The sequence below is a fragment of the Anolis carolinensis genome, chromosome 3, assembly GCF_035594765.1.
Source record: "Anolis carolinensis isolate JA03-04 chromosome 3, rAnoCar3.1.pri, whole genome shotgun sequence".
NCBI classification, from domain to species: Eukaryota; Metazoa; Chordata; class Lepidosauria; order Squamata; family Dactyloidae; genus Anolis; species Anolis carolinensis.
This window is the reverse complement of record NC_085843.1, coordinates 246,525,062-246,552,739: the sequence shown is the minus strand read 5'-3', so window position 1 is coordinate 246,552,739 and position 27,678 is coordinate 246,525,062. Positions and strand designations below refer to the sequence as shown.

At 39.5% G+C, this 27,678-nt stretch overlaps 1 protein-coding gene across 2 annotated transcripts in view; it reads right to left on the bottom strand.

Annotated features, from left to right (window-relative positions):
• The window catches only part of clstn2 (calsyntenin 2), a 416,881-nt gene extending 406,423 nt beyond the window's left edge, over positions 1-10,458 (bottom strand). Inside the window, exon 1 of one of the 2 annotated variants that reach the window (XM_008106290.3) lies at positions 9,931-10,458. In XM_008106290.3, the coding sequence (XP_008104497.1) occupies positions 9,931-9,994 (64 nt within the window). In that variant the 5' untranslated portion in view covers positions 9,995-10,458. The remainder of the gene's footprint in view (positions 1-9,930) is intronic. The other variant, XM_008106291.3, reaches the window with a different exon arrangement.
• Between the last annotated feature and the right edge of the window lie 17,220 nt (positions 10,459-27,678).

The following is a 27,678-nucleotide window of genomic DNA, read 5'->3' as shown; positions in this document are numbered from 1 at the left end:
GAGAACATCTGGCAGGAGTCTTTCTTGAAAAAAAATTCTGAGATGTGCTGGACCTTGTATGCTCTCATGCAGAGATCTTAATGTACACACAAGCAGATTGTTTTATCTCCTAACTGTTAATTCAAGCTCTGTCTAATATGCAGAGAGTTCTACACAGGGAGATGGGAAGGAAGTGTTTTGCATGAGTGCAGAGATATACAGTCATGCAAAGGTGCTCATTTGGAAGAGAAATTGGGTTTTAAGCACACCTTTTAAACATGTGCTTTTTAGGTGTTAAACTGATTCTGGCCGCACTTCCCCAAACTTTGTTTAGCCACCACCGCCTTTTATTATTCTGGCTTTCACTGAACATGTAGAAGAGTCTTGAGTCTACATTACCATATCATACGGTTCAGTGCAGTTAAACTGCATTCTACGGCAATGTAGATGAGGCCTCAGTCACTGCTGGGTATCAGTTGTGTCAGCCATCAAAATCCTTTCCAACATCATCATGGGTCACCACTAAATATTAAACACTGCAAAAAGTTTGAATAAATGGTACTGCACTGTCAGGAATGTTTTGATTACTGTTTCTTTGCTGCTGCTTCAACCCCAAAAGTTTTTGAGCCCATCCAGACAGGCCCAAAACATGGGGCCTGTCTCGCTTTTACCTAAGGCATCATTAGGTTGCCTCAAGTAAAAGTGAATTAATGCAAAGAAAACTGGGTTTTCCCAATTTACTCCACATTAATTAAATTTACAGGTGTGGGTCCGGTGGGGATTGACCCCTTGGACTGCATTCTGTGATCCCGGGGATCAGTCCCCACAGTCATTCTGGTTCTTTGGGCTCCTGGAAGCTGAAGGAGCAGGAGGGTGCCCACCCCTTCCCACCAGATCCCCATCCCCCGCAAAAAAAGTGGTGGTCTACAGACAAAGATTTACAAGAAATTAACAGTAGTCAATGGACAAAAAAATTGTAGCAATTCCTAGAAGGAAGGGAAATGGCTGATACATCAGATAGCTTGAGATATACTGTTCTAAAGGTGATAATTCTTGAGTTGTGGCTGCAGACTTGTGACACTGACCCCCATACCTACATAGGTATTATTAATGTGAAACTTTATAGTTTATGACAATGCAAAAGTATATTCTGTGAAAGTTTATTCAGGGACATGGTCTTTAGCTTTAAAAAAACAGATGTACACTGTAACATTTTGGAGAGCAAGACAAGTACATTGATGAAGCAGCCTACACACAGTTATCTGATCTGTGCATAACAGAGGCATGCTTTTAAATGTTACAGTAGTGCCATAAGTTTACAGCATATCGGATTTTTTTCAATAATGTGACATAAAGCTCTCTTGTACTGGTGGCAGGAACAACAAGTCCATGTTTCATCTAAGTAGTTTTCATACTGAGAATGCCTGTTCCTCTGTTCATTCCTGATGGTGTTTAAGTATAAAAACCCTGTTAATCCTGCCATATAGGACACATTTGTAATACATTTTTTCTCTGTGAAAGCCATATTGTATAGGAAAAAGGAATCACTTCTAACATAGTTCAGATCAGGCATCATCAACTGCAGTATGGCCATTTGTTGGCATGATCATTTCTCAATCTGAGCCTTCTGACCTCTTCATAGTACAAGTTATGAACTACAAGTTCCAAGTTATGAAAAAATAAGTTCTATAGCTTTGCTCTTAAGTTGAATTTTTATGCAAATCGGTTACACTTAAACCCAACCAAAAATATTTTTAAGCTTTGAATAGCATAGGGAAGAGTTAACACCCCTGTTTCTTTTGCTGTCTGTGCCCCTGTTTAGAAGATTTCACCTCACCTTCTGTCCTTGTGCAAATTGGATTTTGAAAATGTTAGCTTGTTGCAGAAACAAGGATTGGTGATAAAGCTTCATGGAGACACTTTTTCCCCATGATAACTCTTTCAGGAGTGAATTTCCCTTCCTAGAGATAGATTTCTACTCCTGCCTCCCCTTTTATAACTATGAGTCATATGCAAGTCAGATGTTTGTAACTCGGGGACTGCCTGCACTTCCTTTTTTTGCCTACCTCCATTTTGCCACTTACTGAAAAGTTGGAAATAAATTCTCTTTTTGTATCTTATTATCAAAGTTTTAGTGACAATTTAGAGAAAGATAATTACTAACAGCCATATTCAACCAATCTGGCAGTGACTGTCACTTTGGATTTTTTTTTTTTTTACCTATCCTCAAAGGCTAGTTTTTCCATGAAGTGAGCTGATCCTAGTCATGTCCTCAGCATCATCTTAAATACACAGAAGACTACCTGACAGGAAGGGATGAGTGGTTTCTTTTCTGGTTCACATCTTTTAACATTTTTTCTATGAGCAAAGCAATGTGCTAACTGTTATTATTCATGTATATATGTTAGACCTGCCTTGTCTCAAAATCCCATCTGACTGACTGCTTTTCCTCAATCTGTCAATCATGAACTAACTGTCCCCACGGCATAAATACAAGGCATTTCCATTATGTCTGCATCTATCAGTACACATCTAGGGAGAGATTATGGCTTCAGGCCTTTATGATGCAGAAATTGTGAAAATACTGTATGACTAAGGACGGAGACTGGTGATATTTATTGCTTTCCTTTTCTTTCCTTCTTCCATTCACTTGAACTACACTGAAGCTCCCTTTAACTGAATCATTGGGGTGATTGAAAGATTTAGCCAGCCAACTAATGATTCTCACCCATATTCATCCATGATGCAAATATTTCCAAAACAGGGTATATGGTTTAGGTCCACATCATCTTAGCAAAGAATTAGCTAATATTTTCTTACTCTCATGTTAATCCTTACAGCTTTTAAACCCCTGCTGCTTTCAATTTAGAAGGAATATTTACTTAATATATTTTTAAGTCCCGATAATGCTCTAAGGTGACTCATACATAGCTCAGTATCAACATAACAAGTTCATAAAAATATTTTTAAAATATTTTAAACACATTTAAAATTGAAGAAGCCAACTCCAAAACCTTTGAAAAAGCAGCATGCATACTTAAAAGTTTCTAATTAAAATCCTAAATAAATAAATAAAATCTCACAAAAGCCAGCAACGCATAGAACCAGGTGCCAATGGATAGTGGCAATTTATTCAGGAGTGAAATAAAGGCGCTGTATCTTAGCATGCTCTGTTTCACATGACAAGTGTGAGGTTTGTGCCATAATAATATTTTAATTTTTGATTTGTCATTTTCACTTACTCATTATCTTACTAGCTAATGATAGTACAGTAACTGAAGAAGAAAAATATAAGAACTAAAATGGCCAAGGAAAAGTAATTGTCTTTTAAATAATCAGGTATTCCTTCTTGGTAATGTTCAATAGACTTCAACATAGTCTTCCATAGTTGGAAGTTGGGATGTGGATTTCCAGGCTTCCTCAAACTAGAATCAGGTTTTGATTTAGCTCCTTCATCATTTGTCCTGTTAGCAAAGACTTGGGTCCCATCTAAACTGCCATATAATGATTATAATAGTCAGTGTAGATTCATATAATTCAGACCGAACTGCATTGAACTGGATTATATGAATCTACACTGCCATATAATTCAGTTCAATGCAGTTCAATCTGCATTTTGAAACTGCATTGTGAAATATGGCAGTGTAGATGGGGCCTGAGTAGAATAACATCCAATTAATCTGGAGTATATTAGGCTGAGGAAGACTGTTATAGATCTACAGTTTCTGAGTGTGGAAAGTTGATAGTTTTGCTTCAGTTTTACAATATGATCTATACAAAAGTGATGCCTTTTGGGACTTCAGCAGATAATCGACCTTCGCTAGTCTGGAAAGGCTGCTACTTCAGTTAGAATTCCACACTTGCCAATCTGTTCTGAGAGAGTAATATAACACTACTCACAAAACTGCTAGTTGAAGCACATTCATAATTGGCTTCAGCCACCTATTGGGAGCTAAAAGTTCCAGTAAGAAAGTTTCATCAGTGCAAAAAAGAGATCAGTGATGAGGACATCGGTCTTATCAAATCGTTCAAGGTAACACTGGAACAATTTGCATGAAAGAGCTTATAAATGCCTCATTAGAAAGAGGCAAACAAAAATCTAACTAAGAGGGGAGGAATTATAAGCAGCTGATTTGTGTCTAAACCAGATCTCATTAATACAAAGGTAACAGTTTCTTTAAAATGGTATAATCCTAGGTCACATTCACATTTCGGTTTAGCCAATTATTTGACTGGGCGATGAAAAATGTTCCAATCAGTTAGCTACTAAAAACAAATTCATATTCCTAATAAATCTTAGGAAGAACATGAGGGACATTTTTGCCATCAATGTCAGATATTTCAGACTGAGCCTGCTTTTTTTTTTTTAAACAATAATCTTCTTAAAGTAGGGGACCTCTTTGATGTAATAAGGCAAAATTGAGGTTACTATTCAAGAGACCTTGCATTATGCCGTTTGAGACTGGGGGAAAGGGCAAAGACATAGTTTAAGAGAAATGAAATAAGGATTTAGTATTTCCTTCGGTGTCTAATACAAAATATTGTAAGGTGCCTTAGGGAATGACACTTCATATCAGATGTTCTCTAGTGCTGAATAACTCCCTCTAGGAGTTTTCTTTTTGCATATCTTACAAAGCAGGGAAAGGATTCTTAGTGGAAGGTCATTCATCTCTGGTAGAAAAAGAGCCATGGGACTTTAAAAAAAGAAATTCAAAGCATGATGTGCAGTAACTTTTATTCCCAGAAATCACCATTATTTATGAATATCAGTAACATACTTCTATATAGAAATACTGCAGCAAGTTAACATTATACTGCTTAGGTCAGAATTTAAAACACACACATACACACATCCTATCAAAAGTTGCATAAGGACCTTAAGCAATTTTCAGTATGATAATAGTTTTCAATTTTACTCACTGCACTCTTCAAGATTTGAATATATACTTACAAGGAGAGATTGATAATATCTTCATATGCATTCATACATAAATTGGGAAATCTATTAGGTTCATCAAGCTTTCCTTTTTTCCCATTTTCACCAATTTTAAACAAACTTGAAGTATTTCTATTCTCCAAACAATAATATAGAATAGATCCATTAATCAAAACCTAAGTAGTATCCAATAATATTTGAAATATTTTATAACTAGACAATTGTTAGCAAACCATATTGGCTCAGATATTTTGTTCATTACATTACCAAGTCTATACTTTAAATAATTTTATTTACTACCAAATTTTAGAGCCCTCCTCCAATGTGGCAACTAGCAACATTAATCATTACTACTTTGGGCTGGTGATATTTGCAGAATATTTCATGATTACCCTCAAGTAAGTGAAAGTGCCTTGCATAGAGATTTATTATGGGACAGAGGATAAAATAATGATGTCCATAGGAATCTTCCTACTAATTGCTAGATAGACTATAAGTTCCTAGAAGCAGAGATCAGCTATTTTGCTATTACTCCATGAAGTGCCAAGTGCATTACTGGTGCTGCATAAATACAGGCATTCCTAAATTAACAAAGCATTTGACAAAGAAGCTCCTTTCAAACAAAACCTTTATAAAACTGCCTACTTTTCTTTTTTCCTTCTTGTCCTGTGTCCACCTGGAAGTTTTTTTAGTAGCACAGCACTAAGAGGATGGTAAAGAAAGCTGAAGACATACAAAATTTCATTGTTGTGTTGCAACACTTTGTCTGCAGTAAACAACCCAATGCAGCTATAACTATTCTAGCTAATCCTACTGTAGCTGTGTGTGCCTGCCTGCAATAAGCAAAGTAAAGACCATCTACCACCAAAATCTCTTACTAAGTAAATGCCAAAATAGAGATAAAAGAGTGAACCCAGCATTTTTTTCAGTTCTCCCTGGCATCTTTAGGGAAAGTGTAAGATGGCGAGATTTTAAAATGCATTTAAAAAACGGATGCATGTTGGAAAAAGCTTTCAAATGTATGTAGAATGTTAAACATTTTTTTGCTTATTTGTGCAATGTTTGCATGGCCTGGTTGTTTCATTTCATGCATTCACATTGTTAGTTCTGAATACAAAGTTCCCTAAAACCTACTCTCCCTTTTTGAGGTGCCGGATACTCTTTTTGAGGTGCAGGATAACCATATTTCCATGTTATTTCTGCCTCCAGTAACAAATTTTCTGTTAAAGAAGTAATGTCCAAGAACATATCTACTTCATTTCCTGAGGTATACCTGTGCTGATAAAATCTGTCAAGGCATGCATTCAGTATTTATTATATGATTCTCATCTTTAAAAAATGGACTTACGTTTCAACCTCCACGAAAACATTTTGTCCATATATAATACAAACTAGAATCTTGTTAGACAGTTCTATTTAGTAGCCAGAAGAGGCAGCCAGAACAGGAGTTGCTTGATTGTCTCCGTCTTCTCCTTTGCTATTGGTCTCTGCCTTTTTCAGCCAAGTGAAAAGAGCTGATTCAAGAAGCTTATTGCCTTGTTGCTCTCTTTTCCTAGTTACTAGCTGTTTTTGAAAACCACAAAAGCAGAAATCACTCTTTAAACTTCCAAGCAACTAGTGTTACATCCTGACCCAGCATTTCACGTGAAATAATTTAAAATGAAATTAATGAAACATAGCAATATGGCCTTAGGCTCAAAATCCTATGCACACTTATCTGTGGCTAGCCTCATTAATTCCACTTTCATTCATCAAAGACACTTACTTCTAAGAAAAATGTTTACATTGCTTCTAAATTGAACAAAACCCCAAAGTGACTTACGCTACCATTAATTTTTGTTATCACCATCACCATCAAATTATAATGCTTCTAAACAGTTCACAGCTAATAGAAACTAATTTCTTTCTAGTTTTCAATAAATGTCTAATATTTAGACATTTATTGAAATAAGATCTATATAGTTTTGCATCCTGGCATACAGAAGAGGGGATTGTAAAGCATGTTTAGTGGCTGCATTATAAATTATACTGGGTTTTCACCTAAGAGTATATAGATGCTCCTTTTATATCAGACCATTAATTTGTGAAGAAGCATAACAAAATGTAAAATTTGTCTCTGCATTTTAACTTTTAACAGAAGCAAGACCAAAACCAATGCTGAGGAAAGCTATTGGCAGTTGAAGAAATTCCTCACATTTAAGCTATAACAAAGAAAGCATATTTTGTGGACATCTATTTCTCATCATCCTGCAATGTGTATAAAAAAGCCTTTTCAAATCAAACATGAAACACCAGGAAAAAAATTTGAAGTCAAAAAATGCACTTTGCAGCCCTCCAGTGGTAAAGTAAAAATTTGGAACTCTGGAAAGAATTTAGATGTACCAGCCTTCAAGCCATCACGCTTAATACATCATGTCAAGTGCCTAGAAACAAAACTCACATCTTTGTGAGATAGACATTCAATGGATTCTAGTATAAAGAAAATAAATATGACAATTGGCAATAAGTGCTACTGCTACACGTCTACATATATCTGTCATCACTTTTATCTATATTGCAATCAAACCACTTGCCAATCCCAGAAAGTTTGACAAACAGTGTAAAAACTGAGATGGTTTGTGCCTTGTGCTACTCCCCCCCCCCACACACACACACACACATTTTTGCTGATTCTGCAGACAAAGTTTTTTCAAGTTCCCTTAAATATTTATTTACTTTGTTGGATGTACACAAGTCGTAATGAAGACAACATTTCTATCTCAAAACTAAACAAATCCTCTTGACTTGCTTCTCCCACAGAACAGCTGGTATCCTTAAGTGAAATTCAGAGGAGAAATGTAAGAATGCCAGAGAAATGGGAAGCAAAAGAAAACCACAGATGCCAAGATGAATTGCAATTGTTCTCTCAACAAATACAAAAAGCACACATTACTAATACGTGAGGCCAAAATATATCTATAGCCAAAATATGTCATAGTCATGGAAGTCACTTGGGGTTGGTGGTTGTGTACCTTCAAGTTGTTCCCAATGTATAGCGACCTCACTGATGGGTTTTCTTGACTAGATTTGTTCAGAGTGAGTTGACCTGTCTTCCTCTGAGGCTGAGAGAGGTCACCCAGAGGGTTTCCATGCCTGATCACAGATTCAAACACCAGTCTTCAGGTCCAAAACTCAAACTACTACGACCTACAATTTAATGTTACAGAAGCATTGAACTGGGTGCATAATTATAGGGGCTGCGGTGGCGCAGCAGGTTAAACTGCTAAGCTGCAGAACTTGCTGACTGACAGGTCGGTGGTTCGAATCCGCGGGATTGTTAGCCCTAGCTTCTGCCAACCTAGCTGTTCAAAAACATGCAAATGTGAGTAGATCAATAGGTACTACTTTGGCGGGAAGATAACCGCACTCCATGCAGTCATGCTGGCCACATGACCTTGGAGGCGTCTAAGGACAACACCGGCTCTTTGGCTTAGAAATGGAGATGAGCACCATGACCCAGTCAGACTCAACTAGACTTAAATTTTTTTCATGTCAGGAGAGACTTGAGAAACTGCAAGTCGCTTCTGGTGTGAGAGAATTGGTCATCTGCAAGGACATTGCCCAGGGGACGCCTGGATGTTTAATGTTTTCCCTTTCTGTGAGTGGCTTCTCTCATGTCCCCACATGGGAAGTTGGAGCTGATGGATGGGAGCTCACCCTGCTCCCCAGATTTGAACCTCCGACCTTTTGATCAGCAGTCCTGCTGGCACAAGGGTTTAACCCACTGTGCCACTGAGGGCTCCATGGCTAGATTTATGGTCAAGGGGGAACCTTTACCTTTACCATACTCTGTAGAATTAATACAGTTGGAGGCCAATTTCTCTGCCATGCCTCAATGCTTGGGTTTGTAGTTTGCTGAGGCACCAGAACTCTTTGGGAGAGCAATTTAAAGACCTAGTAAGACTATAAGTCCCAGGATTCCATAGCATTGAGCCTTGGGAGCTAAAGTGGTGTTCTGGAGGGGTTTTTTGTGTCAGGAATGACTTGAGAAACTGCAAGTCCCTTCTGGTGTGAGAGAATTGGCTGCCTGCAAGGACATTGCCTGGGGGATGCCCGGATGTTTGATGTTTCACCATCCTGTGGGAGGCTTCTCTCATGTCCCAAAGTGGTGTTAAACTGCACATATTCTGCAGCGGGTCTGTTCCTTACTATTCCTAACCATCTGACAAGCCTGGTTTTCCTTTCAATCCACCTGACACAGAAACTTCTAACATGTTTCCTCTTGAACTAGTGACAATCCCAAAGAGGAATGAATGGCGACTATGTTTCTCAGCTAGCGCAAAAATGGGAAACAAAACACCTACATTTGTTAGGCAGACAGGGAGAAGTTTGCTTATGCAAGAACTAAAGCAACAAGTTCTGTATTTATAGACAGGCGCATATATAGATAGATACACAGACATACAGGCAGGCAGGCATTCAGATCATTCCTTTGGCCAAAGGGGGTTCTGTCGTCCCAGGCAAGCAAAGCAGACGCCCTTATGGATTAATCGCTCCAAGGCCGGGCAGCCTTTCCAACTCGGTGAAGGGCGTGAAAGGGGAGCCGCGGGCTGGCCTCGGCTGGGCAAAGTCACCCGCAAAGGCAGGAACTAGGCAAGCTTCGAGCTGGAAACTCCAAGTCCTTCTCCCCTTCGCACGAAACCTTCAACTTTCCCCGCGCCTCCTTCCTCCTCCTCTGAGGCTCAATGTGCCACACACTCCCTGGCAGTCTGGGCGGGATCCAGGGCACCTGCTTCACCTTCAACTCTCCCTCACGTCTGTTCTTTCAAGAAGCCATACGCGCCACCCCAGAGCCCAGAGACGCCAGGGCTTTGGAGAGAAGAAGCCTCCGACATGCAGCCCAGACACGCAGCGCAAACGCCGGCCTCGGAGGCAAGCAAGCAAGGCGGCGCCCCTCACCGCCACCTGGACGTCGGGAAAAGGGGCAGAAAGGGAGGCGTGGAGAGGAAAAGGAAGGAACGGGAACTTCTCCTTACCTTTGAGGGCGAGGAGGCTGCCGACCCCCAGCCAAAGCAGCGCCCACTCCCAGCACCGCCACATCCTCACCAGGCGCGTTAATCTCGGGCTTTTCCGACCCAGCCCAAGGTCTCCGTCCTCGGATTGAAGGGACCAGGGCTCCCTCCGCCCTCTCGCCGCCTCGCTCGCCTCTCTCTGGGCTTCGGGAGCGAGGGAGGGAAAGGGATGCGGCGCGCCGGCTCCTGATGCTCCTGCTGCTGCTCCCGCGCCTGCCGCTATTATTATTGCTGCTGCTGCTGCTGCTGCTGCTCAGTCATTCGCAGGCTTTTACTGCCAGGACCCGAGCAGCTCACCCGCTTTCACCGCGGGACCGCGGCAACGTCACTGGGAGGAGAGGCTATGAATATTCATGAGGAAGAAGGCGAGGCGGGAGGGAGGGAGAGGAGGAGAGCAGGGATGCGCCGCTGGCTGTTCCCCGGCGCGAGTGTCAAACCAGCCTTAAGTTGAGGGCGCTTCAAAGAAAATTTGGGAATCACGCGCAGAGACTTCCACTTCTATTCCGAGGGAGTTGGAAGCAGCGAGGTTCAGAGAAGGCCTGGTTTGCTCTGACCTGTGGAATGAATGCAGTCTGACAGAATCCTAGAAGTGAAAGGGACCCCAAGGGCCATCCAATCCAACCTCCTGCCATGCAGGAACACCCAGTCGAAGCATTTTTTTTTGTCCAACAGTTTAATAAATACAGTAGTGTCTCACTTATCCAACACTCGCTTATCCAACGTTCTGGATTATCCAACGCATTTTTGTAGTCAATGTTTTCAATACATCGTGATATTTTGGTGCTAAATTCATAATTACAGTAATTACTACATAGCATTACTGTGTAGAAAACTACTTTTTCTGTCAAATTTGTTGTATAACATAATGTTTTGGTGCTTAATTTGTAAAATTATTACCTAATTTGATGTTTAATAGGCTTTTCCTTAATCTCTCCTTATTATCCAACATATTCGCTTATCCAACATTCTGCTGGCCCGTTTACGTTGGATAAGCGAGACTCTACTGTAATAAACTTTATTCTTATACCCCGCCCCATCTCCCCAAAGGGACTCGGGGCGGCTTACACAGGGACAAGCCCAAAGAACAACATAACATAGCATTACATGTATAAAATTTAACAGCAATTTAAAACATTCCAACAATAAACAAAAAAGACCTAACAAGACAATTACTTTAAAAGCCTGAGCATCAACTTTGTTATGTGGAGTCTCCGGTGGCCTAGGGGATAAAAGCCTCGTGACTTGAAGGTTGGGTTGCTGACCTGAAGGCTGCCAGGTTCAAATCCCACCCAGGGAGAGCGTGGATGAGCTCCCTCTATCAGCTCCAGCTCCATGCGGGGACATGAGAGAAGCCTCCCACAAGGATGGTAAAACATCAAAAACACCCTGGCGTCCCCTGGGCAACGTCCTTGCAGACGGCCAATTCTCTCACTCCAGAAGAGACTCAGGTTGATCCTGACACGAAAAAAAAAGCAACAGATCATAGCATACATAGTGTTCCCTCACTTATCGTGGGGGTTAGGTTCAGGAAAAAGTGAAAATCCGCGAAGTAGGGACACTATATTTATTTTAATATTTATACATTATTTTAGTATTTATACACTATTTTAAGTCTTTATCAGCCAATCGTGTGTTGATAAATCGCCTCCTTCTCCTCCCATTGCCGCTTGGGCTCCTTTTCTTTCCCTTCTCCTTCCTCCCTTCCTTAGGCTGTAAATTATAATTTTTTTATGATTTATAATAGTCTTTTAGAGTTTATTGAAAATCCGCGAAACAGCAAATCCGCGAAAAGTGAACAGCGAAGAAGTGAGAGAACACTGTAATCAAGTAACAATATGTTGTTGAAGGCTTTCATGGCTGGGATCACAGGGTTGTTGTATGTTTTCCGGGCTGTATGGCCATGTTCCAGAAGTATTCTCTCCTGACGTTTTGCCCACATCTATGGCAGGCATCCTCAGAGGTTGTGACAATAATTTTGATATATACAGTAGAGTCTCGCTTATCCAACATAAACAGGCCAGCAGAACGTTGGATAAGTGAAAATGTTGGATAATAAGGAGGGATTAAGGAAAACCCTATTAAACATCAAATTACATTATGATTTTACAAATTAAGCACCAAAACATCATGTTTTACAACAGATCGACAGAAAAAAGCAGTTCAATTAACAATAACATTATGTAGTAATTACTGTATTTACGAATTTAGCACCAAAGCATCACAATGTATTGAAAATATTGACTACAAAAACACTGACTACTAAAAGGCAGACTGTGTTGGATAATACAGAAGGTTGGATAATATAGAAGGTTGTATAAGTGAGACTGTACTGTACATGCATATCTACATTAGTCAATCAACCAGTTATTTCTGACATTGAATGCATATTAATATCAGTTTTGTTTATTTGTTCAGTCGCTTCCAACTCAAAGAGCATTGATAAGGAAAGGAATAATTAAAAACAGGTTTACTAGGAAGTGACGTGTTCATTCACTCAGTCGTCTCCAACTCTTAGTGACTTCATGGACCAGTCCACGCCAGAGCTCCATGTCAGCCATCGCCGCCCCCAGCTCCTTCAAGGCCAAGCCAGTCACTTGAAGGATACCACCCATCCATCTTGCCCTTAGTCGGCCCCTCTTTTTCCTTCCATTTTCCCCAGCATCATTCTCTTCTCCAAGCTCTGGCATGGGCTGGTCCATGAAGTCACAAAGAGTTGGAAGTGACTGAACGAATAAACAACAAAAAGTGTAAATGTGAATTCTTTATTCCATAGGTATTCCCAGTTATCCAATTCTATTGGTTTACATAGGTCCTTGGCCCAGGATGGGGCCCCTGGTGGCACAGTGTGTTAAAGCGCTGAGCTGCTGAACTTGCAGACCAAAAGGTCCCAGGTTCAAATCCCGGGAGCGGAATGAGCGCCCGCTGTTAGCCCCAGCTCCTGCCAACCTAGCAGTTTGAAAACATGCAAATGTGAGTAAATTAATAGGTATTGCTCCAGCGGGAAGGTAACGGCGCTCCATGCAATCATGCCGGCCACATGACCTTGGAGGTGTCTATGGACAACACCTGCTCTTCGGCTTAGACCCAGAGTCGGTCATGACTGGACTTAATTTCAGGGGAAACCTTTACCTTTACTTGGCCCAGGATATCATTTGCATGGGATGAAGTCCCAAGTCATTATCATAATCATCATTATATTGTTGTCTGAAATCTAAGAGTTAACCCAGCATGCCAAGCTCTGATGAATTCCAATGAAGTCATGCAGGGTGAAGGGCCAAGGAAGGATGTCAAGGGAAATATTCCAGAATTCACATGCCTCACCTTTACAGACATTGACACTTTATAGACATTAGAAAGAAACTGACATTGGTGTGATTGATACAAATTAAAATCTGCAGTCTTATTGCTCCAAATACATTCACTATTGTAAGGTTTAGAGGTTGTGATTGGTGTACAGTGTGGCCGGAAACTTGATAAAGCCTTTCATTGGAAGAATTCTTGAGTCAGCCTTCTGTATCCAGCCTGCCCCTTCCTGCCTGTGGGAGCTTATTAACATGGGAAGTGATTGTTTCAGGGAAACTAATGTTTGCTGAAGGATATTAGGGCTGGGAAGGGAAAGACTTGATTGATGAAACAAGAGATAGTAAATGATGGCGATCCCAGGTTTGGGATTTCGTTTGGGAAAGAATTCATGACCTTCATGGGATTGGAATGCTTCCTGAGTATGTGCTTGGCTGAACCTTTATTCAAACTCATTATGTGGTGGGAAAGGAAATCTATCAGTGCTGCTCAGCTGGGAGTTGTTTTACTGCTTCTGAAGCAGAGCAGGGTAACTAGGGCTAATTCAACCCTCTGCTGAATGTAGGTTCCCCAGCCAAAGCATCCCCAGCCCCTCTTTGAAGACATCCAGAAAAGGGGATCTTGCCTCTCCTAAAGTCAATTGGTTCCACTGCCAACGTGCTCTCTTTTGGAAAATGACATTCATAACCTTTTGGGAAAACACCTTTCGGTGATCATATCTTTTTAGAAAAGCATGATCTTTCAGAGAAGAGCCAAAAACCCTTTAGAATAGAATCTTCTCTTGTGGTATACAACCAGATATAATTATGCAATGCAATGGTTTCAGTTGTTAGACTGAATAACTTGTTATCTCTTATCTGTTAGGAAAACAGAGATTTGTCAGTAAATTAAAAGAACAGTGCTTCAGAAGTGTTTTTGGTACCCAAAAATATATACACTCCTAGAAAACAACTTGTTTTTTATCATGCACTCAAGAAACAAAATGAAGTAGACTTTGATAAAAATAACACATTTGGTTTACTCACAACCTCAGATTTGTTTGAGATATTTCTCTGTGCCATCCAGCCAGGACATCTCTTACAGCAAAATAGCTATCAACAGGTTACATAGTAAAAAGGAGAGAGAAAAAGAACATGTTGTCTGCAACCCCTTTTATAACTTCTCAGGAACCATAGATTAAAGGAAGATGCATACCAGAAAATACAGAAAGGAAACTGTAAGCAGCAGGATCATAGATAAACACATATTACTAGAGAAGGCTTGAAGAATGTTGTTATTTCCAACACTCCCAGCCTCAAGAAGTTCCTTCTACTGCTCAATCAAAATCCAACCTTCTGTAACGTAAAACCATTAGACCTAGTTCTGCCCTCTGAGACAGCACATAACATCAAAACTCTTTGTAACAGTTCTTCAAGTGCTGGGATCATGACACCTGTTCATTTTTTCTTCACCAATTTGAACATACCCAGCAACTTTATCCTCTCCTTGTGTTTTGTTCTCCATACCTCTTACCATCCTTGCTGCCCTTCTCTGAACTCACTCTAACTTGTTTATATCCTTCTTAAAATTAGATTCCCAAAACTGAACACAGTATTCCAAATGATGCCTGACCAGCACACAGTATACTGGGACGATTACTTCCCTTGAATTGTAAACTATGCTTCTGTTAAAACAGGCTAAGATAGCATTTGCCTTCTTTGCTGCAGCACCATTGCCAGGTGATATTCAACATATAATCAACAATAATCCCAAGGTCATTTTCAAATACAGTACTGCTCAGTCAAGTATCTCCTATCCCATGCCTGTGTGTTTGGTTTTTGGGACTGACACAACTTTAACTACCATGGCTCAATGCTATGGAATCCTGGGATTTATAATGTGATAAGGCATCAGCACTCTATGGAAGGGAAGGATAAGGCCTCATAAAATTGCAATTCCCATGGTTCCATCACATTGAGCTATGACATTAATTCTACAGTGTAGATATAACCAACAGAGTTGGATAATAATAATAATCATCATCATCATCATCATCATCATCATCATCAAATAGTCAAAAATCAGAAACTCCTCAAAGCACAGGAGACAAAAAACCAGTACAAGAAAGCCATACTACAAACTAGAGCTGACAGCTGGCACAACAAAACATTGCATGGAAAGTTCCTTGACAAAATTGAAGGAAAAGCTGATAAGGAGAAGACCTGGCTATGGCTCACGAGTGGGACCCTGAAGAAGGAGACAGAAGGCCTGATCCTTGCAGCCCAGGAACAAGCCATCAGAACAAATGCAATCAAGGCCAAGATCGAAAAATCAGCTGATGACCCAAAATGCAGACTGTGCAAGGAAGCCGATGAAACCATTGATCATATCCTCAGCTGCTGTAAGAAAATTGCACAGATAGACTACAAACAGAGGCACAACTACGTGGCCCAAATGATTCATTGGAACTTATGCCTCAAGTACCACCTCCCAGCAGCAAAGAACTGGTGGGATCACAAACCTGCAAAAGTATTGGAAAATGAGCATGCAAAGATACTGTGGGACTTCCGAATCCTGACTGACAAAGTTCTGGAACACAACACACAGTTGTGATGTCTTTTCCACAACCAGACATCACAGTTGTGGAAAAGAACAAGGTTTGGATCATTGATGTCGCCATCCCAGGTGACAGTCGCATTGACGAAAAACAACAGGAAAAACTCAGCCGCTATCAGGACCTCAAGATTGAACTTCAAAGACTCTGGCAGAAACCAGTGCAGGTGGTCCCAGTGGTGATGGGCACATTGGGTGCCGTGCCAAAAGATCTCAGCCAGCATTTGGAAACAATAGACATTGACAAAATTACGATCTGCCAACTGCAAAAGGCCACCCTGCTGGGATCTGCGCGCATCATCCGAAAATACATCACACAGTCCTAGACACTTGGGAAGTGTTCGACTTGTGATTTTGTGATATGAAATCCAGCATATCTATCTTGTTTGCTGTGTCATAATAAAATAATAATAATAATAATAATAATAATAATAATAATAATAATAATAATAATAATAATAATAAAGTTTTATTTAAATCCTGCCCCCTCTCCCTAAGTGGACTCGGGGTGGTTTACAACAAGAGGGAGGATTGTTTTTCCTTGCTTGGCTATACTTCCAGCAACCCCATGAGTTCTTCCAACCCTGTCCAGAAAGCCAAAGAGCCTGTGGAGATAGGAGGCAGAAAGGCAGAAGAGATGGAGAAGAGGCAGCCACTACTTTTCCTTCTCTTGGCAGCAACTGGAAAGCTCTGTCAGACAAGGCTGGGAATTATAAGGCACTTCACATGTTGAGATCCCATCTGTTCAGGGCAACATATCCAAAGGCTGTATCACATATGGGAGACCACACAATTCTTGTATTTGTGTGAGAATTTCAGCTATCTCACCAGAGAAAGAAAAAGTAATATGGTGGCTGGTTTTGTTTTATTTTGCAGGCATTCTGCCTGTTCTTTCACCTCTCTCTGGATAGTGCAGTATGGAGGACTGGGTTTGCTGGGTTAATTCTTTCCACCATCACCCAGCAAGGAGGCATTGATAAGAAAGTTAGAGGAGAACATGGCTGCCTCTTCTATGAGGAATCCTCTGTGTGGAAATATCTAGAGAGAGGGTGAGATCATAGTAAGATGTTCCTACTTGCTGCTCCTACCCTGGAGATTGTGAGCAAGAGAAATTGGGTAATTGACCATTCTTACTTTCAAATTTTTCCTGAGAAACAGTGGGACTAAGAATATGCAGGGGGACGGAGTCACCAGGAGCTCCAGGAACTTTCAGTAAATGGTGGGTCTAAGTTTTAAATCTGCTTTCAGCTTTAGTCTATAAGCAATCATCATCATCATCATCATCATCTTTATTTATATTCCACCCTATCTCCACAGAGGGACTCAAGGCAGATTCCAAACATAAAAGGCAAACATTCAGTGCCCAAACACAACAACAATACACCCATAATAATGAAAATTGACAGTCCAACATATAAAAACAAATTATGACTTAACAACTAGAATAAAATTAAAAACGCAACCTGTTATATCAGACATAAAACAAAACATCAAACATTGAACAGAAACCTTCTCAGTTCTTTGGGGACAAATAGATTGATCATTGCTCAAGTATATTAAGCTGGTGGGGAGAACAGGGCATAGATATGGATGGCAGCTATTAATCCAAGGTATAATGGTAATACTATCATCTAAAGCAACAATTGAAGATGCTGAGCCCCTATTAGGGAAAAATATATCACCTTTGGTAGTTGCTCATATTTTGGAATCAAACCCAGAGTTGATTCACTCATTCCACTTCCAGAGAAGCCATATCCCAATTGCACAGTTTCTACAGCAGGACAGGATGAAGGGATGGGTTGTTGCTCTTTAATCACATTTCTTCATCAGAAATAACTGTCAAGCCAGTAATTTTTTTCTTAAACCACAATAAGCTTGGCCATATAGTACCAAGTCAAGATCTTAAGCTTCATGTTCAATTGATTCATACATCAGTTACCTTAGCTGTGTGTGCTTTTTCATTCATATGTGTTGATATAAGTGAATTTATCTGGGTTTTTTTCTTTTCACCATTTTTTGAAAAGGGAATAATGTAAAAATTAAGCACATTATATATATTTCAGTGTCTTTCTAATATTTGAGCAAATGCCCATTGAAGCAGGGGATTATTGCTCCAGGTCCTGCCTCATATCTGACTTTTGTCTGTACAAATTAACATATTAGGGCACTAGCAGACACATTCTGCTCCCACTGCACACACAAGGGTTTATCTAAATGTAAAAAGTACTTTTCCTTGCAAAAAAAAAAAGGTATAATGAGGTCTCAGAGATGCTGTGCTTGGTATAGTGGAAAACATACTTGGGATTTATCCCAGTTCTATTTTTAATTGTAAAACAGCAGTAAACGACTTCAATTTTGTGTTGTTTTCCTTGAATGTGGTGCTACAAATACTATAGGTTGCTAAAATACAAAAAAAAATGGCAAATCAAGAGCAAATCAAGCCTGAATTCTGCCTAGAAGTCAAGATGACTAAACGGAGACCATTTTACTTTTGCAGCATTATGACTTTACAGCATTAACCCACTATTATGAGAAGACATTCCTCATTAGAAAAAACAATAATGCTTGGTAAGGTAGAAGACAGTAGGAAAAGGAAGAACTCATTCCAGATAGATAGATGCAACCAAGGAAGCCACAGTCCTGAGTCTGCAAGACCTGAGCAGCACTGTAGATGATAGGATGACTTAATGGTTTCTCATTCATGGGGTCACCATAAATTGAAATCAACTTAAAGGCAGTTAACAATAAGCCTTTGCCTTAATATCTTTATGACATATATAGTTCATCTTCTTTCCATTATGGAGCCTGTGGCAACACAGTCAGTGATGTGGAATATTTGTATTACATGTAGTTTTTTCCAGGCAGTCTCCAGTCCAAGGCATGCCAGATGCTGGTCTGCTTAGCTTTAGCATTAGGTGCCCTCAGACCATGCCTTTGGCATGACTCTATTTTTTGCTTTACTCAAACCCCAGTGGCCAGCTTCAAAATATGTTTTAAAATTCATGATTCAAGAGTATGTGCATACTCAGAATTTCTTCACATATAAGACTTAACTAATTGTGTTTAGTGACCTGAGTGTGCACTTTTGTTGAAAAGCATAAGATCTATCTTGCTGGATCAAGGCAGTCCACTATTCCTTTGTGAAATTGTTGCATCTAGCCTCATGGGGCCATCAAACCTTAACCAATGGTTCATTAGTGCACTATATGATCTACTTTTAGCTTACCATTTCTGTACAGCTCAGCATTTGAAAATCAGAAGAGAGAACTACTGATTCTATAGTAGAGCTGGAGGCACAGCCTTTGAACCCCACCTTCGCAACCCCAAAGTCCCCCGTCAGCCTCATCCATTTTTAATTTTTGTTAGTGTGATTTCCAGACAAATTTCACCCAAACCCATACCACATTTCCCAAAACCACATGCCTACCAAGCTATAACCTCTCACTAGCTCTCGTATATTCAGCTGTGAATCAGAAGTAACCACATGTCCAGACATGCTGGTGTAGTACATGCAGAGGGAACATGAGGGATGGACCAGACTTACTGCATGTACTAATTTACAACTGACCATCACACATTAGGATTACAAAGTGCTTTGCTATTATAGGTGGATTTATAAATTAGCCAAATCCACAGTAGCCTACATTTTACAAATAAGTTCTGAGGTTCTCCAATGCTTTAATTTTGCACTTTTTTGAACTTAGGGATTTTAAAGCTGACCAAACCCATGGTATCCTACATTTTACAATTAAGCTCTGGGGATGTAGTAATATATCTCCGGGAATTTAATTTTTCCCTTGTTTGTTTTGGACAGGAATTGAATAGACAGGGCTTATAGGGCAAGATGACCACAAACATTCCTGAGCAAAAGAGCTTTGAATAGTTACTTTTTTGAACTACATTTCCAAGAGATGTCAAGCTGGGTAGAAGAGTCTTTCAAAGATAGTCCAAAAATATAACATTTCAACTTCGCCTTAACAATCACTGACAGACTTGCCAGGCACATCTTCTGTTAGGAATCTTATAATTGGCAAAAAAAGAGCTAGAAAATCATTCAAGAAGGTCACTCACCCTTAGTGTTGCCAAATTTTCAAAATAGCCATAAGGGACAGTCAACATTATGACATGCTGGATTGACATTGAGAAAGTAGCTACTAACAAGTTTGTGTTCTACCTAAGTATCAAATGAAAGTGTCTATTTCAGTTAACTTTGTATTTACAGTAGAGTCTCACTTATCCAACATAAACGGGCCGGTAGAATGATGGATAAGCAAAACTGTTGGGAAAAAATGTGCTCTACCACTTTCCCTAATTTTTAGAGCAATTGCACAATTACAGCTTTCAAAAACAACAAAAGGACAGATATGAGTATAAAATCTATACAGTACACATAATAAAACTGAAAAATGTGTATGTATGTATGTGGAGGGCATGTCCACTTACACAGACAGCCTCCCGCCTCCACAAACAGCTATAGTTCCAACTGAGCAGAAGATACTCATGTCCCTTCCTCCACTGACATGCAGATTATAGTGAGTGCCATGAACATGTAGCCTAAACCCTGCCAGAGTCCTTCACAAACATAATTCTGCCCCCCACCCAAGTGAAACCTTTCATGTAGAGACAATTTCATCCTAGATATTCTGTTTCTCCTCCAGAATTGACATCCCAGGGTTCCTTAATTTTCATGACCCTGCCCACTGCCTCTCTCTTAACCCTTTCCTACCCTTTCCTATGGCACACGATTAACAGAGGAATGGATCAGCAACTGAACAAGAGGTTTGGGGAGAATTCACCATGATTGACAAGAGTTGTACTTGACCTACATCCAGAGAGCACTGTTAACCCAACCAATGATGGATCTAGACCAAACTTGCCACTGATACTGTGACCCCCACTGACAATGGACTGAGACCAAACTTGACACAGAAAAACCCCATGACGAACTGAACATACTGCAGGGGTTTAGGAGAGTAGACCTTTGTTTGGGGAGTTGTAGTTCACCTGCATCCAGAAACCAGTGAACCCAGCTGATGTCAGATCTGGACCAAACTTGGCACACAGATCCAACATGGCTAACTGTGAATACTGTCAGGGTTTTGGGGTGATTGCCCTGGGAATCTGGAAGTTGTAGTTCACCCTTATCCAACCAGCACTGAACCCAGGCAACGACGGATCTGGACCAAACTTCAGTGATATTACCTAACATCCCAAAATAAACAATGCCTTCTTCTAATAACCCGGGCAATGCCAGGTCTCCAAGCTAGTATAAAATAAAAGGCAAATGGATAGCTTGAGAACGATGATGGAAAGGAGGGGAAACTTGCACCCTGACATCACTTTACTGCTGACACCTGCTGTATGAAGATAGGTATCAGGAATATTGCAGGATATGTAGCTATTATGGGTTTTATCTCTCAATACTTAGAGACAGGAGACTCACAGGGAGGAAGGAGAAATGGCAGCAGAATGCACCCGGTTCCGTTCGACAAGAATAATTGTCAAAGCTGATGGTCCAGTTGCAGTGTTTGTCTGCCTATTTGATGTGATAATAAAATCAAATGTAAAAAGAAAGCATTGTATGATCAAGTCATATGTAAAAAGAAAAGGAAGCAACTCATCCTTATTTTCAACATTCCATCAAAGAGAAGGGACAAACTAAACATGAGCACATGTTGATATTGCTCATGCTTAATTAGGAAGAAGACCTGCAATATTACCATATATTTCTATTGGTCCTCAAAAAAGGAAGCATTCCTTGAAACTCTTATACATATTTAAGGGTAGAATTATTGCAACAATAAATATACACCAGAGCCATTTTTAAATTCCAACTTCCAAAACCTTCCTAGCTCTGTTGTACTGGAGTCCTCCCTATTTATGTGTTTTTGATAAATTACTGTTCCTACTTGCTGACTAAACACAGCACCAGTTTATTTTACCACATAGTTTGTCCACTCAGCCCTGCCCATTGGGCCCATGCCAGGTTTACCTTCAGTCATCATTTTGCCCTGAGAAATCACTGGCAGATGACCATGAGCAAACACCTCATTAACTCATTCAACTCCCTAGATTTGTCACAAATCATTTGCCCCTAAATAGCTGTAACAGTATAAACAGGAGGTGCCTCCCTGCTTGTCTTCTTCTGTAATCGCTGTTAACAGCATTTGCACCTGCTGTCCCACTCACAACTGGCCAGTGCTCATTTGTAAACCAAAGCTATTAGCAATAGTAAATAAATTATTCTCCAAAGATTCCCCACTCAAAGAAAAAATATCTGCAATACATTTGTGCATATCAAAATTCTCATTGTCAATTCGGCTTTGTTCCTATTGAAACAAATGAGATACTATAGTGATTGCTTTCCACAGAAATAAAAAATCTATAAATTTATTATAATTATAATAAATAAATAAATAAATTTTGTCTGAATCTAATCCAATCATAAGACAACAACAATCAGAACACCTTTTTGTTCAGAAACAGTAGTTTATTGTGATAGTGAGATTTGAGGGTTCCCCTACAAAATAATAAAGGAATGGGGTATAGTAAAAGGAAAGTGTTCCATTTACCCCACATAAGGAAATTCGGTGTTAGCTCCTCATTGATATCCTCCCATAGGAATGACAAACAAAACAGATGTGTCTGGAGTGTTGTAGTGATTTTCTGCAGATCTTACCTATGAATTTAGGGAAGTTCAGGGCTGGACAGGGCAGGGCACATATGTGCACTTGCTTCTTGGATCTACACATTATATTTGGCATGCCTTAAAAAGGCTCGAGAAGCACGAGGAAGAAGAAAATGCATTAAAATTGAGTTTTAGAAAGTGTGATTGAATACAAATGACTGAGTAAAATAAAACATTTAACAAATATTTTTAAAATTATTCTTAATTCCATAGATAATCTCATTATATTTGTAATGTTTTCATGTTTCCACCTATATGTGCTTTTATTCATATCTGTTTTAACTGAGCCACAAAATCCAAGGCCCCTATGCAGCATTGCTATTTCAAACTGGTGCTGGATTCTAAAGAATTGTTTACATATTCAGCATCTCAACCACAGCAGCAGCGGGAGCAGAGTCCAGAGTATTTATTTGGGCTGAATCCGGTTCAAACCTGCTTGAGGGTCACCTGGATTGTCCTTTGGCCCCTTGGCAGCTGACCACAGAAGTGAAGTGAGCTGCTGGTCATTACTTAGCATCTTTGCTGATATTTGATTACAATACGGAACACAAGGAAAGGGAGATGGTGACACTCACCCAGGTGGACAGTGAACTGGTTTGAATTAGAACTCACTCAGCTGTTCTCATCAACTAACTCTCACATTCCCCAACTTCTGCTAATGTGAGGTAAAACCAAATTAACCAGTTTTATCCTGCATTAAGATAAAGCTAAGAATCCCCTGGATGTTGTGTGCAGGAGTGACGTCTGGCCCAATTCAGGGCTTCTGGGCAATATATACAAGTCCATAGTCATATTGCATTTTAGTCCTAGGGAAGAGGTAGGGCAATTGGCAACAACAGCAGCTAACATTATAGTCACCAACATTTTTGTCATGGTCTTGTAGCATCAGTTCTCCTGCTATGCCCCACCCAATATAACATGTGCATTCCATCCTAGATGTATAACACTATGTAACATTATTTGTGTTCTGTTCCTGAGTATATAGTTATTTCCTAATTGGTTCTTTCATAAAAACATGGACAAAGTTTATTGAACTGCAAAAACTTTGTTTTACAGGACATCCTGCAGCACGTTTTGCTATAGTTTTTCAATGAATATCTCATTGAGTCTCAACCAATTTAAGAATGGGTTTTTTTGGCAGCCACAAAAACAAAGTTTCCAAATAACAAAAACTAATTTCAAAGCACTGCATTAAAAAAAACCCAGAAAATAACACTTTCAAACCAGGAACAGATTTTTTTCAAATTTTATTACATAGTGTAACCTTTCATTCTTTCTATCTTTATACAGCTTTCGTTGTTATAAACAGGTTAGATATGTTGAGGATCTGTGTAGTGTAACCTCTCCATTAAAGATTCCACTGTTGACAAAGGCAAGAGAGAATTTATGAATTTACCATTCAGTCCATCCATATCATTTCTCATGTTATTTATGCAGGGTTGGATGAGATGCTATTCTAGCACTGACCTTGGCCATTCTATTAGCCTAGAAAATGTTACTGCACCTGTTGTCAATTTAAAAACGAGCAGCAGACTGCTGCAAAAACATTCACTCTCACACACATCTGTTTTCTAGCTCTTTTTAATGCTCATAATATACACACAGGCTTGCAAGATCACTGAAACATACACTTATGCATGTATGCACAACATAATGTCCTCTTCGTTGGTATGCAAAATGCAGCAAAGACACTGCACTCCTCTGTAATGGAGCAAAGAACATACCTTAAACCAGTGGTTCCCAACCCGTGGGCTGCGGCCCAGCAGTGGGCCATGAGAACAAAAATCTGGTCCACGAACATCCTTCCTCTTTATCTATTTATTGTATTTATTTTATTTCTGCTACTTTCCGCAGAGCTGACCATTGCATTGGATAAACTGCATCAGCTCTAGATTATTATTTATGTTTTTTCTGTGGACGAGTAGATGACAACTACTAGATGGTATATGTTCTATATCAGAAACTAGAGCTGATGTGGTCTATCCAATGGTCCCTGGTCAAAAAAAGGTTGGGAACCACTGCTTTAAACCAATACAATTTTCTTAAACTGGGATGAAATTTTATCTCTGGAATAATTTGAAGTGGAAAGGGGGATGCCTTCCCATAAAATTACTCACAGAAAGAATGAATACATGTGTTTTTACAATCACAACTGCTACATTTAGCTTTGATTATCCTTAAATATATATCATGCTGGGTATATGCTTGGCAAGAAGATCAAATGATACAGGTTAAATTCCTCTTTATTGTACAGCTGTCAATCCAGGCATGTATAACAATTTTAAGTTCTGGTCATACCCTTTGTTGGCTGCAACAGTTAACTATGGGATGAATTTTGACCATTAGGAGAATTTAAGATAATTAAATTACCAATATATCAAGAGATTTATCACATAGTACAAGAAACAAGTCGTGGTTTAAATCCCTAAAGGCACCAGATCCTATCTGATCTTGGAAATTAACCAGGGTCAGCACTGGTTAGCCCTTGAATAAGAAACTGCCAACAATTATCAGGTGCAGTAGACTATATTTCAGAGAAAGGAAACTGACAAAACCACCTTGTGGGTATTCATTGCCAAAGAAAATCTGATGAAATTTAAGAGGTCACAATAAGCTGATAAGCAACATAAAGGTACACACACGCATATAAGACACAAACTCTACATTTTCAATATTTCAGAGGTTTTCTGGGTAGCAATTACCAGGTTTCCTATTGTTTTATACCAAACAAGGATTTTATTCATGATCTATTGCTATCTTGCAAAGAACAATGTCATATATATTTTAGAATGCATGTTGCTTTGCTATCTCTTCTTGTCTCAAGGTGCAAAAGGAGTCTTCCCCAACCCAGTACTGACTACATAAGTTAGACCAGAACTCTGATCATGGTCCCTTTCTAAACTGTCCTTACATCCCAGGATCTGATCCCAGGTTATCTGCTTTGAACTGAATTATATGAGTCCCCACTGCCACATAATATGGGATAAGCTGATCAGATCCTGCGATATATGGACAGTGTAGAAGGGGCCCATGCTAGCCTGGCCAGCAATTGGCCATGCTTCCTAGAAGTGACAGACACTGTAGGCCACTAAAATTAGATGATACATTATTTGAGACTGCTATCCTAGGAAGAAGGGTAAAATTCCTAAAATGTTTTTGATGACAATCCTAAAAGCAAGATCTGCTTTGAATCTTGTTTCTTTTCTTAGTCAGTATTATCTAAATGTACAATATTATTCAAAACAAGGTATTCATTTATTCTCCATGCAATGGTCATTCGGTTGCCATTAGGTTGCATGTCTTCTACTACCTAAAAAGAATAATACTTATCATCTACATAGAGAAGTATGCAATTTCACTTTGATCTGACATTGTTGCTTTTCAAAGGGGATTTAGAAGACAAAAGGGAAAAGGTCACATTCCTGCCTTTTTGTGGAGTTATTGACATAAGACTGACATCAGTGGCAGTCAATCTAAAAGATCCAATTTTTTTTTACTTGGAGTCATATATAGCCTCTTTCATCATAATTTCTCCAGTAATAGATTCAAAATATCTTTTACAGGAATATGTTTAGAAATTCAACAGCTTGCTGAAGACATCTGGAAGCTGCCAAGGCCAAGGTGAATTGTACATTAGGATATGCCAGTGTGTGTATAAGCCAGGATTACTATAATTTATCAGAAATAAAAGTGATAAAATTTGGAGAAATAATAACACAGTTTTAAGTTTGGCTAGCTACAGCTAGGGATATAAACTACGCATGGGGCTCTGCTGCAAAAGGGTTGTTTATTTGTTTTTGGAGAAAGGAGCAGTTGGTTCAAACAGATTAACAGCAGCTCCAGAAGTTCTCCAACTGTGGCACATTTCACCGCAACCCACAGACTTCACCTCCAGCCCCTTTGAAATGACTTCCAGTCATTATTGTATCAAGATCTTCAGTATGTTGTGCATCTCCTCTGTTGTGTACCCCCTTCCCCACTGGCTTATAGAGGAGCAAAATGTGGCCCCCACACCAGTGCAATTTCTCACTTTTCATATTTAGGGGAATAGGGATAATAGGTGATATTTAAATTCTATGGAAAAGAGAAACAACAAAAAGAGGCATCCCAGCCCATTCTAACTGATACAGAACAGCAAGGTTTTGGAAGTGGCAAACAACAGGCCAATCAACTCCACCTCTTGACAAGAAAACCCCATAGTAGATTTGCCTTAAGTTCAAGATAAATCAGACATGACCTGAACCAACAGCAGCAACAGCAACAGCAAGAACAACAACAACAACAACAACAACAACAACAACAACAAATAATAATGTCTAGTTAAAGGTTTTCAGGAAGTAAGTATAGGAAACATCTCTATTTGAAAGAATATTTTTTTTCTTATATCATGTCCACGATTCCCAATATTTTATTAGTTCTGAAGAAGGGAGACAGGGCTTGCATTCAAGACTGTACCAGAGGTGCATTAGTAGAGATAGGCCAACAGAACTATGCACTACCATATTTTTCTGAATATAAGACCTAGCCAGAAAATGACTGAGCATGATTATAAACCCTGCCCCAAAAATAAACCCAGTACAAACACAACACTATTTTATTTCTTATATCATCTCCATGATTCCCAATTTTTTATTTTTCCGGAGAAGGGTTACAGAACTTGCATTTTGTTTCTTCCATAGCAAAATCAGTTGTTTTAGAAACTTTTCATATTTATTTCTTCTCAGGCAAACATAAGAGCTCCTGCATTCTTTTTGAATATGTATTTGGGAGGCATGACTTACAATCCCAAACAATATGGGTCTACGAATAAACCTAGCACATTGATTAAAAACACAGGAGCTTTGCTTTAAAATATCATTTCCATTCAGGAAAGCCTGCACATATAATCCTTACTTACTTATGAATATTTATAGCACAGAAGCACAATCAAGTCTCAATCAAATCCAAACCCAAAGGAGCAGCAATCTTACAATTAGATTCACAGGCTCATTGGCTCAATCTCATAATCTAAAGTACAGACATATAATTTAATGGCCAACCTGGACTTTTTAAAAGTAACTTTTCCAAACTGTGGTAATAAGTAGTACCGCATAGCAAGAAGCAACAGTACTGAATAACCCTAAAAATAAAAC